The following is a 13,993-nucleotide window of genomic DNA, read 5'->3' on the forward strand; positions in this document are numbered from 1 at the left end:
AAACACAGAAAATCATTCAACATTAATAAGTGTGAAAATATAACCCAATGAAGGCCAATGCCCAATGCAGTGGTGCTAATACAACTGAAGCTTACTTTTTGACACAAGGTCATGCCAAGAGTATTGCCGGATATCCATGTCAACTATTAGCGTTGTCGGTGACACCAAGGGCCTAATCTGCAACATCCAACACAAAAGCATATGGAAATAAATACCTAATCAGCTCATCTCACACAAGGCAGTAGTAAGCAGTGTGCAAATATAATTGATAGAGAAAAGTCAAAACTTACCAGTAGGAAATAAGCGAAAGAAAATTTCGCTCCGAGCACAACAAGCCAAAAGACCATATATCTGTGGCACATGACAAAAACAAGGAAGTTACAATTTCCATCAGAATCAGAGAGTATTCAACCTTCTCATCAGTGAATTTAACCTCTATACTAGTAACTCTTACAGTGACAAGTTGAAACTTTCACTTTACACAACTAAGTATTACAGATACCATTTTGCTAGATACTAGTTTCTTAAGAATTTCTTCTGATGTTTAAGTTGTACTACGTTGTATTACTGGTACCTCGATTCATTGGAGAAAAGTGGTGGTAGAAGAATTCTTGTTCTCATAATGGAAGTTATCCAGTTTCACTATTTCAATAAAAAAATACTAGTATGATAAAATACGACACATTCACTATTTATTGGAAAATAAATAACAGGTAATTTTATTTAAGAAAACCTGGACTTTCTTTAAAAGAAATACAGTGCCAAGCAAAATTTAACATTTCTGTGCCTCCTGCATATAACCTGTATGACTGCACAGAATGACTTCTGTGGGAAAGTCAATCCCTATGAGAAAACTTGTGGAGACAATATATATATATAAAACTTCCCTGCAATTGGAATGAAATGGAAGAAAAGTAAAATTAACTTTCTAGGTATCCAAACTAGCATTTAGCCAACTGCAAACTTATACAGGCTATGTTCTGCCTTGCAAAAATAAAAATGAAAAGGGTGCTTTTTCTCCATGAATGGATTATCCCTATTAGAGAAAAGAAGATGGAGGAAAAGGACAGCCACAAGATCACAGATATAAAATAAGCAAAAGAAAAGGAGAGGGGCGAAATTCTCAAAATGTGAAATGAGATCTGCTGATTACTTCATGAAATCTGAAGCTCTTTCATACATGCCCCGCCCAACATAGTAATGTTCCTAAAGCACATGAATTACAAGTTAATAAACAACAAACATTATTTTAATAAAAGCAAGTAAAATTCTTCAATCAATGCAAATACATAGCAATATAGAAACCTGGTGCATCCACTTCATAAAACGAATCAGAGGCCAACTATCACACCGATTTGAAAGACGGTGAAAGGCAGGTATGCGCAATAAGAAACCCAAGCAAAACTTCGCACCCGCATAGATGGAAAGAATTATGACGTAGATTTTATAGATAACGGAAGGGTTACTGTTGTCTTGAAGAGCTTTCCTGACATTACAAAAAGTAAAGCTAGAATCAAAAGTTCCGTTATAGCATGGAGCAGAAGCATGACCAAGAAAAAAAAATGGAAAAAAGAAAGAATTGCAAAGACTAGCATGTACATACACGTAAAGGAAACATATGAAAGCTGAAGACAAACTATAGGTAAGGAAGCGGAGAAAAATTCTGCTGACAGCTAGGCGCCTTGAGGTAGTGTATGCCCCGTACATCATTATGATGTCCAGCACACCTGAAAACCAGAAATTTTTTTCAGATTGGATTCATAACAAATAAACTGGCATTTAGTTTAACAGACATTGAACAACCACAAAACTCAAAAACACAAGAATATATTACTCTGAAAGAATTTCATGACAAAGTATGTTGGCCCGATACTAAGAACTTCTCTGATGGTCTTGGAGTTGAAATTGCCATTATTGAAGGCAAATACAGTAAGTCCCTGAAGAAGAGAAACAACGTTAAAGCATTGACGAGCCGACTTGTCCCAACAGAATGAGAAAACACTATGGGCATATTTTTTCCTTTGGGAGTGAAAAGTGAGTTCCATGAAGGGGTAGAAGATATGCAATTTCGACGGATATGCAATTTGAATTGTGACAAGCAAAAGATATAACAAGTTTCCAAATTGCACACCTAGGAAATCAAAATATAAAGAACTGAACTCGCAAATCATACAAAGAATCAGATTCTGCACCAAACACATGCAGAGGTGAATAAACCACCTTGGAACTTCTGGCAAAAAAACCCAGCAGAAGAAACTACTGAAGGACTGCAAACATAAAGGATGTTGGACCAAGTTCAAGCATCAGCTACATGCAATCATAAAGTGATTCCGGATATGAAATTAAATACACAGAGTAAATATAAAGGACTCAAAACTTGTGATTTTGAAGAATACAAACTAAAAATGGTAAAACGTCTGTCTTAATTTAATAATGGGATTCCCACTGGAAAGTTGTACACAGAAGCACAAGCAAAGAAACAGGATTTAACATCCTAGAACATGTGACAGTCTGAGTATTGCTCAAGAAGCCAGCAATTTCAACTGAATTTTGTGTTATTTCAAATTAACCTTATTCATTCCAACATCGATAAAGAAGAAAATAATTCACCTTTCGCATTCTTTATTTTAGATCAAGTCACATAAATCACGCATAGCAATGGCACAGATTAAATAATGAAACATGTTCTCAAGGTTTTGCCATTAAATTAGTTCCATTTCAAACACATACTGAAAATAAAAAGAGTAGACCATGAACACTATTACTTTCAGTACATAATGGAAAGTGGTCTACATAGGTATATGCCCCTTGTCTTAATTCTGATAAAATGAGTCCCCTTCCTCAAAAAGGTAATGTTTGTCGCGCGTTGACCGAGTGCTTTTTAGATATAACAAAATGCTATCTACATGTGTGTACATCATCTAAGAATTAGCCAAAGAACAACGATTCTATGGAAAATATTCCTTACTCCAAAAGAGAGGATGCAGAAACTCGTTCTCCAATGATAGTATGGTTCATCAAAATCTTAGATTGCACTCGTTAATAGTGTCCACAAGAGACTTCACAGGTCATGTTAAACGACAGAAATGTTATGTTAAGCAACAAGCTGAGGATCACTGAATCTCATAATCGTGAGAAAGATATAGAACATATGAACAAATAGGAAAAGAACAAACAATTTATAGAAAATATACAAAAATGAAATATTTTTCATTTACCCAGTTAAATAAGAAATAACATTTTCTTTTTCCCCCTTAATCATGGGATGAATCATCAATAGGTCATTTCACACTCAGGATCTTTACAGCACCTTCTACTCTCAAAGGCATTTCTACAAAAACTTTTAGGTTTGGTATGAAGAATTATGGTGCTATGAATGCATGTTACATGTTACATGGATGCAGAGCCAGAACCTCATTAACCAATTTCTGTATGTGCATGTTACGTGCACTGTGAGGTTCGTCTTTCTCCAGACAAGCCTTAGTCCTATCCCAGTTTTTCGGTATCCCATGACCTTCCAATACATTCGCAGAATATTTTTTTAACTGGTAACTTATTACATGCTTTTTTATTGTCCATGTGGAGAACAACTTGACATTGTCCCTTAGCTCATAACATATAATTTAGGTTCACTTTTTCTGAAAGCGTACATAATTAAGCATTCTGTGCAAATTTAGGACATGTAGAATACATCAAAATATGCCTTTGATATAAGATGCAAACCTGAAATATCAACAGGAGGAATATCCACAGACGATGAAAACTGTGATATAGATGAAGAAACGTCCGGTGTTCAACAAAAGATGTTTTCCCACAACGTTTACTTGCAGTAGACTTCAGAACATTCTGGAGAACAAGAAATAGAAAATTTTCATTAACAAGCAACTCAAGTTGCTAGACCATCAATTCGTGACAACAATTTGATTACAAGAAAATACAGAACTAGTCGTTTAGATATCATAGCTGTTAACGCCCAACAAGTTTTTTTGCACTTCTTGTCTACCACTTTCAATTGAGATTACAAACAATAACAAGCAACTAAGTGCATCTAATGAATCATTACAGAAAGTAAGAGTGATCTGAGAAACGGAGCATCTGATTAACTAGACTATAACATCCATAAACTAATTATTAAAAAGAAAAGTGAATGTTTTGTTTGCAAACAAGATCGAAGATACAGAATTGAACAGGCACCTTGTAAACTGAACACATCGTCTTTTATTTTATTTTTTTTTTCCCCTTTTATATGGGTAAAGCTTATCAACAACCGACTGGAACAAGAGGAAGACTGAATCTTCCTTGGAAGGACTTCAAAACCATAAAATAATTAACATGGACAGTGATTATGACATTCGAGCCGGAACTGTGTACAACATTCTGTAGCATTGACAAATATAAAAGAAACATAACTAAGATTGACTCTCTTGGAAATGCAAGAAATAATACACTAATTCTGTAAGCCTGCAAGCGGAAATCTTCTCTGAAGCAAGTCTATTTATTGAATTAGCATGTCATTGAGAAAACCAGTGCCATAAATAACTGGACAGCCATTCATGAGGTCAGGAATACACAATCTGATCATTAGTATCTATAATAATACATATAATAATTGAGAGTTATATATCTATGTAGTATGAATAGAATGATAAGGAATTGTCTAATATTCGATAAAGAGATTAGAAAAGAAAGAACATTGAAAAAGCGTGATTTTTTGTATCAATTATAATTTATATATGTATCTTCAGGTTTCATCTGAAATGCAGAAAATTTTTACACGAACATAGCCTTAACTTTGGCTACAACTACAAGATAGTCTAATCAACATGCAATAAGAAGAAAGTACCTATTAAATGAGAAGTTATTGTCAAACAAGTCTATATCACTAGATCCAGAAAAAACATGGGAGAAGAACATTAGGTACCTTTGACCTCGGTGTTGGCTTTAGGAAAAAATTTGAACTCTTACGCCAAGGCCAACTAAGTTCAAAGCAATGTAGTGACCTCAAAAATGAAACAAGATTATTGAATCAAATATAAGAATTTATGAACCATGGAACTGCAAAAGTGAAGATAACACAAAAAAAAAAAAAAAATACAAAGAATTAATCTAAGAATTGCCAATAGAAAAGCTTACCAAAAATATTCATTAAAATCATCATAATTTCTCCAGGCAGAATGAGGTGCTCGCCCATTATTATTGTTTCCAGCTTCCTTAAGATAAAAAATTAGAGGTCTATCTGTAAGGTATGTTGATTTTTTCTTTGCAAAAGGATGAAAATCATACCAGAATATGAATTCCACAATTTATTTACTACGAAGCCCCAAATTTTAAGCAGCTCTTTTTTTCACGAAAGCCTTTATGTCCAGATCAAGAAAGAGGATTGGAATTCAATATATTGACATACCGCGGCAATAACATCGTATAGAGGACATATAACTTGGTCAATAAATGATACACCAGACTCAGAAACACAACTGCTAGCTGGCTGTGCCACCTGCTGTCTCAGTATTTCTTCCAATTCCCTTCCCATCTGTTGAATTACATTTATAGTTTTAGAGCAGGAAGTCGGGGTCTTACAAGCTTTTGCCAAAACATGGTCAATAGGAGCAAATACAAGCTAAGTACAGGGAAAAAAAACACAAGAAATTTATTTCTCCACAAGTTGAATAATAATAAAACTAAGCTCATATTTCCCACGTTCAGAAAATTGAAGCAACAATGTTATTTCTTGCCTACCAACAAATAATATCACATTAACCCTCACACCATAGAAATCTCTCTGTCCCAAGTCTTAGACCTCTATCTCCACATACAAAAAGAAAAGGAAGAAGCAAGAAAAACTTGGAAACAGTCCAGCTTCAAATTTGTACAAAGCAAAAAACAGAATAATGTTGAACGAAAACAAGTTATTGAAACCATGGCTGAACCTCATAGCAACCAGAAATTACATCAGTAACAAATAGCCAAGTAGACCTACATGATGAAATATGTAGCATAAGCATTCCGGAAGAAATCGAACATTTGCTGCTTCACCCCAGATTAAGAAGTACAACGAAATGAATAACAACTTCTTCTCTTTACTTACAGCCTCCAAACTGCAAAATTAAGGGACTATTAGAAAGAACTGAGAAATACCAATTTGATCAGAACTGTCATTTTATATCACAGTTCCAGTTATTGGTGTAACTAAATCACACATTTCGATGATGTAAACATACTTGCTCCATACAGGTAAGATTCCCAAATAGTTGCACCACTTGATATAGTTGTCAAGAGACTTCAAAAATACCCCCTGCACAGCAGCCTCATCCAATATCTGGAGCAAAATATGAGCACTTCAAAGATAAAATTTAAAAAGATCTTTGAGGTCTTAAAGTTATATAGATCAGGTTACCACACTCAGCAGTAAACAAATAATGGATAGACTTACTAACTATTTTCATGTTGCATGAAGGCAAAGAAGAAGAAAAGGAGGCAAATGTAACTGAGTAGAGCCATTTTAATCAAGCATAAAGGTTGCGAGCATAACATAATTACTTTTCTTGGTTAGTTTACAGATGAAAATTTTTTAACTAGGAAAGCTGAAGAAAGTCAAATAAAAGGATTCATATCTCAGATAGCTCACAGCTAATCTCAAAATTTCCAATAGCTTGCTTGACAAATGTGGAATCACAACAGTTCACAAGGATTTAGAAAATGGTGGTGTCCATCCACAGCCAAACAATACATGTCTGGAAGCCCCTCCCACCACCTCAAAAGAAGGAAAAAGTACCAGAAAGATCATTCCGACCAAATATCCTAGCCCCGAGTGTGTGGATCAAGAACCATCATACAATGTCCTAAATGAACAATAAATAAATAAATAGCCTCTGCAGAGACACACATACCATAGAGCCGAAGGCACAATTTCTGCAATGTTCTAGTTATCTCTACCCAGTACACAAAGAATAGAACCTTGGTTACCCTAATTAGAGTCAATTACCCTATTTACACAAGATCCCAATGTGAGGGAAACTAAAATATCACAAACCAATAAAAAATCATAGTTATATCCCTTTAGGCTTTAGCAACATGAGGCAAGCAATAAGAAGATTTCCATGCACCATTACCTTTTTTATAACTGAAATGTTGCCAAACAGTACTACCAAATTCATAATACAACCATAAGAACACACAAGTTCCAAAACAATCATTTCAAGAGGTGAGACCTACCGGCTCAGGCTCCTCAGGAATACGAAGCCGACTTTGTTCATTTGCAAGGAGGTGAACGACATGCTCTCGCTGATTTGAAACATTACCTTTCTGCCAAAACAACCATAGGAAGGGGGAAAAGGCCGAACTTGAAATCCAAGGTTGAACAACCAATAACACTAAAATAGATTGTAAGAAGCACCGTAGCACACACATAGTATTCTTTCAGTACTTAATAACTCTGCATGCACCATGATGCATTATTTGAAACCACATTGCTGGAAAAAAGATTCCTTGCACCAACTGCAACTGCAAAGTAACATTACTCTTCAAATGGCATGTATGCCTAAGTGGTTGGATTGCTCAGATGTTGTATGACTAGGTCTTCAATGTACATCTTTCTTTGTCTGTTTTATGACTTGAATATTTTATACAAATTATGGAAAAAGATTTAGATGCATGGAGTAGTTATAAACTTTGATAATATAGTAGGTCGTTCTTTGGATTTTCCCTCTGATCCAGAACTACTTTGGGTCATTATATAGCAGTCGACTATAGCATTACTCAAACTCCAAGATGGCATATCGGAAATTAAAAGGACAGGCAGAGACTCGTTCAGACTAGACCACAAAATTTAACAACTCCTCAAGAACAAGAATGCTCAGCAAGGTCATCCGAGTATTCATATACACAAATTAAAAGTTTTCTCTGAAGTAAAAAGTTAGATAATATCAGATAAACTATACATGGTTGCACATTATACCAGTAACACTCATCAGAACTGAAGTAATGAGAATTATGAGAGGTTATCACTTGGTTCCAGCAATTTAGAAGACCAAGGCATTGGGCAAATGGGAATATAAGCAACATGCAATTTATTGTTTAATCATTGCAAATAACATTAAAAATTCAAAGAAAAAATAAGCTAATATACTACAAACAAGTAGGAATATATTATGGAAGAGCAATTGAGATGCAAAAAGCAAAACATCTTACAAACTAGAATAATCCTAGAAATTTTGCTTTCTAAAAATTATGAGTATAGTTTGCTGCACCAAATTCAATAAATTCCAGCAAGATTTATTGATCTATTTTCCTCATAACATGCACAAGAAATATTTCAGCATTCATAGAATTCTCAAAATCAAGTACAGAAAACAAAAAACTAGACCAGAAGATTTTGCAAGAAAATATTTGCGGTGGAATTCCAATTCAGTAGGTAGGAAGAAAAATAAACCTCTCTCTGACTAACACCAATGCCAACTAACCTGGAAGCCAAAAGTGTATTGCAAAAAATCAAATAAATCCAAACTCCTCGAAGCAGGTGCAGGAAAGCTCCCAGGTAATTTTGGAAGGTCCCTGAAGTACTTCAAAGATGAAACCGCAGCTTGTACCTGATGTTAAATTAACCAATCAAAACAATTTGCACTACCAAGAAAGGAAACATTATGCATCACATAACACCAGATCACCTCTGCAAAAGACACAATAGGATTGGTCAGACTAGGAGCATCCAGAGGAATAATGTTATAGGGAACCAAATCTTCCGTCATTGCTGCATCTGACTCCATCACACGCTTTAGCTGAAGTTGAAGAAACATAAAGAAAATGAATATTAAATCAAATTGCTCAAATAACAAGAGGCCGTTTGGAAAGAGATGCGCAAATATAGACAGACAGATACACAAACACATACAGGGAGTGAGATAGCACGGACAAAAAAGTAGAAAGGCAACAAAAATTAAATGGTAACAGATTCAAACTTCACCAAGTCGAATCCCAAAATATACAAATTCAACCATGTTAAAAGGGAATAAGAAACTCTGGTGCTTCATCAGCACTAATTTAATAATGCAAGAAAAATGAAGTTGGAGAAAGGACTCTGAATTTGGTCAACGATGCCAAGCAAGCTTCGTAAAACTAAATGTAGATAAAATCTTTCATTAGAAACAATCGTCCTGCCCTGCAGGTCATGTAAAAAAGAAAAGACAACAAAGAAGAAAGACAAATCACACAAATAAGAAGCCAAAGAAAAGGGACTAGCACTGACAATAACCTCTCTCAAAGACTCAAATAGATGGAAATTGTCAGCGAAGTTAGAATTGCTGACAAATGCTTAATAACAGCTCATCCAGGAAATGTTTAAATATAATTTGAGGTCTTGCAAATCACAACTCCCAATGGGAGTATTTCAAATCATTTCCAATTTTGCACCATTTTTGGGATAAATAAAACACAAAAGCAAGTTGTGAGGAGTAAACAAGAAAAAGGTGACATCCTCGTCTTAGACAGATACCCTCCACTCATAGCCAACAGTCAATTAGATAAGAATAAAGCAGTTTGAATGATAAGGTAAGGACATCAAACCTCATCAGGAATTAATCTATCAGCTTCTTCTGGTGAAACATCCTTGGTTAGTTGTTCCAAAACATTCCCAAGAACCTTCAGAGTTGCCAAGACTCTTTTCCTTTTGACTGTTGTACGCTCCAGCCTGATAAGAATAGGAGAAGATCATTTTCGAGCAAAAGATTGAAAATTGAAACATGGAAATGTAACACAGAAGATATTCCAAGGACAGTCTGTCAACAAGAACAATGAAACTTGAGACAGACCACTGAATCCTCCAGAATATGCAATACTTTATTAGAAAAATTCAGGACCATGTTTAAGACATACTCTCCAAGGTTACCACTAAAGACACCAGACTCCCTCAACTTCAACTCCTCTTCTCGAAGCTTGTCCACATCATGCTTCTCTCTGTATCGTTTATAAAACTCCCTTAAGCGAGCAATATCCTGACTTCTGTCAATGCTTCCACCCTCCCTCTTTGCTAGTTTTTGCTGAAAGATTTGATCATGAGCACAAAAGAAGCATATATTACATAAGTATATTTTAAAGAATTGCACGGGTAGACCTAAAAATAGAAAAATCAAAGTAGTTGTAACTGAATATGGGACATTGCAGACCAAATTAGCTTCTTAAAAGAAATACAAGAAAGGATATATGAATAGGAACGAACAAATTGTTTAGGCAGCTTTTGGAAACAGATTAAATTAATTCAGGAATGGTTCACAAATAATGGCCTTCATGATTACAGATACCTTGATGACAGACATCAAACCAGTCTTGAACTGCAATACACCCCTTCCTTCACTGTTTGGGTCCAGATTTTGAGCCAACGAATAAGCATGCTCACATACTGCAATAAGAAAGACAACCAAAAGGCTGAGGAAGTAGACAAAGCAACAAGTGGGCACCCTTATACTGAAAACCATCCCTCAAGAACTAAAACAGCTTCTTTTGAACATACTCGTTTTTTCTGCTTTTCATAAGGCCATTTGATGCATTGGACCCTCATAAGCGAAGATTCTTGCATAGTTTTGCACGGTGAGGCAGGATGACTTTCCAAGATCAATATGATTCAGCAGGAAACAAAGCGTTCCACTTACATCTAGGGTTTTAGTAACATCTTCCATGTATAGTTTCTCATTACAGTCATTAGAATTAAAGTCATTAGAGTTAAAGGGGGCAGAAAGCCAGCCATTTACAACCTATCTCCTTTTGTAACAAGAAGATCCTCTCCAGCTCTTCCTTTAATTACAATCATCTTCTACTTTAAAAAATTAACCCAAAAAAAAAAAGGAAGACGAAACCAAAACTCAATCTTGTACCATTTGAGCAAATCCAAGTTAGAAGTTAGTCGCCAAAAATCCAAGACACCTCCGGACAATCTTAATTACATGTACTGAGCTCCCAAAACCAAATGCAGTGCTCCATATGAATGATCTACTTCTCATTTTTTTTCCAGAAATCTTGGCTTTACACAATCTAACCTTAGTCTATGTTTGACTGCTCTCATGCATGAGCTCGCAAATATTCATATCATACTGCAATTTCCAATTTTAGTTGGACAAGGAATTCATAAGCTGAATATCTGGAAAGGGTCTAAAAAACTTCCAAACTCTAGTAGTATTATAATTTCTGCACAGGTTCAGCTTGATGTTCTTTGTGTGCTAATTACTATATCTTATTTGAGAAAACAAAAGTACAAGCAGTTGTCTTATAGGATGATGACATCCCATTTCACATCAATCTATTGAATTCGTTACCAGATTCAAAGGACTTTGACAGCTAAGTTTAATAAGCTTAGCATCAAGTGAGTTAACTACATCAGGGATTATATTAACCAGATTAATAGTTAAGTCCAAAGAGTGATACTAAAAAGTGAGCTTAGATTTGTGAATTGAGGTATGGACTTAAACTGAGAAGTTAAAATCACATCTTTGAGTAGGGAAATACTCCACCCCACACTGGTTGCGAGCAAACCTCTGCATTAATTACATTTATTTACTGAAGAAAGATTATAAAATTCACTCCTAAATAGGAAAAAGAGCTCCTGAGTCCTGAGCCACAATGGTTCCACATCTTTTTACTAAAATCATCAAATATCATAAAATAAACTTACTAAAACGAAAGAGTATAGGAAAACAAAGAAGAGCACATACAGATTCTGGAAACATTAGGATCATCGTCTTGAATTTCATCTGCAGCCCTCAGAATGTCATCTATGTCCCTGTTCCCAAGTGAGGAAGGAACAATTGCGGCAAGGCCAGCATCGGGCCGTCCATACAAATCTACACCTGCTCTTCGGCCGCGCAGTGCCGCTCGCACCAACCTCTCCCACAAGTCCTCCACACGAGACATCTCTAAACGGTAACATATTAAACAGAAACCATTTGAAAGTTAATCTCATTTACAAATGCATATAAACTTTCATAAAAATCACTGTTACCAACAGTCAACTGTCCTTTGAAGAGTTGACTTGATAAGGAGAGTTATCCTAAAGCATCTTTGATGCTGGATGGAGCACTCAAAGTAAGGCACCATACTTAGAATGATACCAGGTATAATAGGAATCACAAACTAATTGTACAATTTTCCTGTATGTAAAACGAGATACTTTATAAAATTTGTGTGAGTGTGTTGGGGGGGGGGGGGGGAATGTTATTGTCAAATTTCCTGAATAGATTTCAATATTCAGAGATACAAATGAAAAATGGGTTAAGCAACTTACACCCTAGAAAGTAAAAAACTTAAACGGGACCAGTCACTACCAAGCATGCACAAGAAAATATTTTATTCTGCACACTATGACATACAATGAGAAAACCATCATTGCCATTTTGGAACCGAAGAGATATATCCACTTCCACTGGTGAATTGATTTCCTCATTGACTCATCCAATCAACCAAACAAAGATTAGCTCACACTGTAAACCAAATAATCAAGAAAACAGGAACAATTCACCGCAAAGACAGTGAATGTAATCATATGTTAAAAAAAGAACAGTCAATAAAGCCGAATGTACACTTAATTTCCTAGCCAAAAACATAAGAAAAAATGAAATCTGTCTCACCGGACTAAAGATTCGCCGGAGACCCGCAGGAAAACTCCGTCTCTATATATATGCTCACGACAGGAGAATGTGTAAACTTTGCGACAATTGGAAAAACCCTAGAAATTTGAAGTCAAGAAGGGGAAATAGATGGTTTCTTTTTCAAAAATAGTAAAGATAACAATGAAAAGTTTGTAATAAAGGTAGGAATCAAACGAAGGGAGCTCGGAGCGGTGTATGCAGGGGAGTGGGGGCACGGATCTAGGATGATGGGGGACCGATTTCACAAAGACAAACTCGCTTCAGTTCTCCATTGTGCAGTAATGACTATTTCAACTGAAAACGTTAAAGGTGCCAACATTGGGCGAACAGAAGCAACGCGTTCTCCTCGCCTTTTTGTCAAGTGAAGTGCTCACGATTTTGACTGGAAACGGAAAGAATTGGAGGGGCGAAGGTCATGTGCACGCGGTTGGGCCGTTTGAAATTTTCAAGTGGGAGATGGGTTTGTGGAAAAGTTTGTCCGTCCCCGTTGAGTTGCTTACGGGGTTGGGTTTGGACAAAACTCAAATTCTCACTTTAACCCCTTTAACTTTTATTTGTATTCAATTTGGTCCTCAAACTTTGGAGTTCAAAATTATTACACATCACACAAGTATGCACTTTGATACTCTTGAAATCGACTCAAAAAAGCCTCATTCGGACTTGATTTATCAAACCTAACAAACAAATCTTTTTGTGCGAAAAAACTTTTAATATCGACTCAAACTCATATCAATTAATTTAAAAGTAGTCATATATACTTAAAAATATCGAATTATTCAAATTCAACTAAAATTTGACTCTTACGAGCTCAATTAAATCTATAATAAAAAATCCAAAAAAAAAAATTTGAACTTAACTAAGATGTTATAACAAAACTCATAGAAAGAACTATAATATGAAAAAAAAAACAAATATATTTATATATAAATATGTATATTATTGTAAACTAAAATTGTGTTTAAGACAAAATAAATCAACCATTTGAAACGTTATCGGTAAAGAGCAAGTTTTTGATAAGTAAAATTCTGACGCACTTCATTAAGAATTGTTAAAAATAAAAGAATAAAATAATTATAATTTCAACTAAGTAAGTAAGAGTGTTATTACCTGAGGATTTAAAGGATGATTACTTATATCTTTTCTTAATAGCATATTTGACTAAAGTAACTTATTTCTGTATAATCTTTATCAATTTTTGTTACACATCTTTACAATTAAACTATTTTCTCAGATAAATATGTTTGAACTTATTATTATGAACCCCATGAGAAGATACGATGATTCTGCAAATGTCCTTAAATACAAACGTTCTACCAAGTTATTATAATATTTAATATAAATTTTTATTGCAACACAAATAAACG

At 35.1% G+C, this 13,993-nt stretch overlaps 1 protein-coding gene across 2 annotated transcripts in view; it reads right to left on the reverse strand.

Annotated features, from left to right (window-relative positions):
• GSL10 (glucan synthase-like 10) overlaps positions 1 to 13,028 on the reverse strand; it is a 29,789-nt gene extending 16,761 nt beyond the window's left edge. The window contains exons 1-20 of one of the 2 annotated variants that reach the window (XM_088881774.1): positions 12,609 to 13,028; positions 11,697 to 11,897; positions 10,293 to 10,390; positions 9,868 to 10,031; positions 9,559 to 9,682; positions 8,664 to 8,774; positions 8,460 to 8,585; positions 7,213 to 7,302; positions 6,219 to 6,316; positions 5,978 to 6,095; positions 5,405 to 5,530; positions 5,134 to 5,210; positions 4,922 to 5,000; positions 3,724 to 3,846; positions 1,835 to 1,937; positions 1,604 to 1,727; positions 1,306 to 1,486; positions 1,154 to 1,206; positions 291 to 351; positions 96 to 177 (exon numbers count right to left, since the gene is read on the reverse strand). In XM_088881774.1, the coding sequence (XP_088737900.1) occupies positions 96 to 177; positions 291 to 351; positions 1,154 to 1,206; positions 1,306 to 1,486; positions 1,604 to 1,727; positions 1,835 to 1,937; positions 3,724 to 3,846; positions 4,922 to 5,000; positions 5,134 to 5,210; positions 5,405 to 5,530; positions 5,978 to 6,095; positions 6,219 to 6,316; positions 7,213 to 7,302; positions 8,460 to 8,585; positions 8,664 to 8,774; positions 9,559 to 9,682; positions 9,868 to 10,031; positions 10,293 to 10,390; positions 11,697 to 11,895 (2,137 nt within the window). In that variant the 5' untranslated portion in view covers positions 11,896 to 11,897; positions 12,609 to 13,028. The remainder of the gene's footprint in view (positions 1 to 95; positions 178 to 290; positions 352 to 1,153; positions 1,207 to 1,305; positions 1,487 to 1,603; positions 1,728 to 1,834; positions 1,938 to 3,723; positions 3,847 to 4,921; positions 5,001 to 5,133; positions 5,211 to 5,404; positions 5,531 to 5,977; positions 6,096 to 6,218; positions 6,317 to 7,212; positions 7,303 to 8,459; positions 8,586 to 8,663; positions 8,775 to 9,558; positions 9,683 to 9,867; positions 10,032 to 10,292; positions 10,391 to 11,696; positions 11,898 to 12,608) is intronic. The other variant, XM_011084838.3, reaches the window with a different exon arrangement.
• Between the last annotated feature and the right edge of the window lie 965 nt (positions 13,029 to 13,993).

This window comes from Sesamum indicum, linkage group LG6, assembly GCF_026168435.1.
Source record: "Sesamum indicum cultivar Baizhima isolate 11 linkage group LG6, ASM2616843v1, whole genome shotgun sequence".
In the NCBI taxonomy this organism is placed as follows: domain Eukaryota; kingdom Viridiplantae; phylum Streptophyta; class Magnoliopsida; order Lamiales; family Pedaliaceae; genus Sesamum; species Sesamum indicum.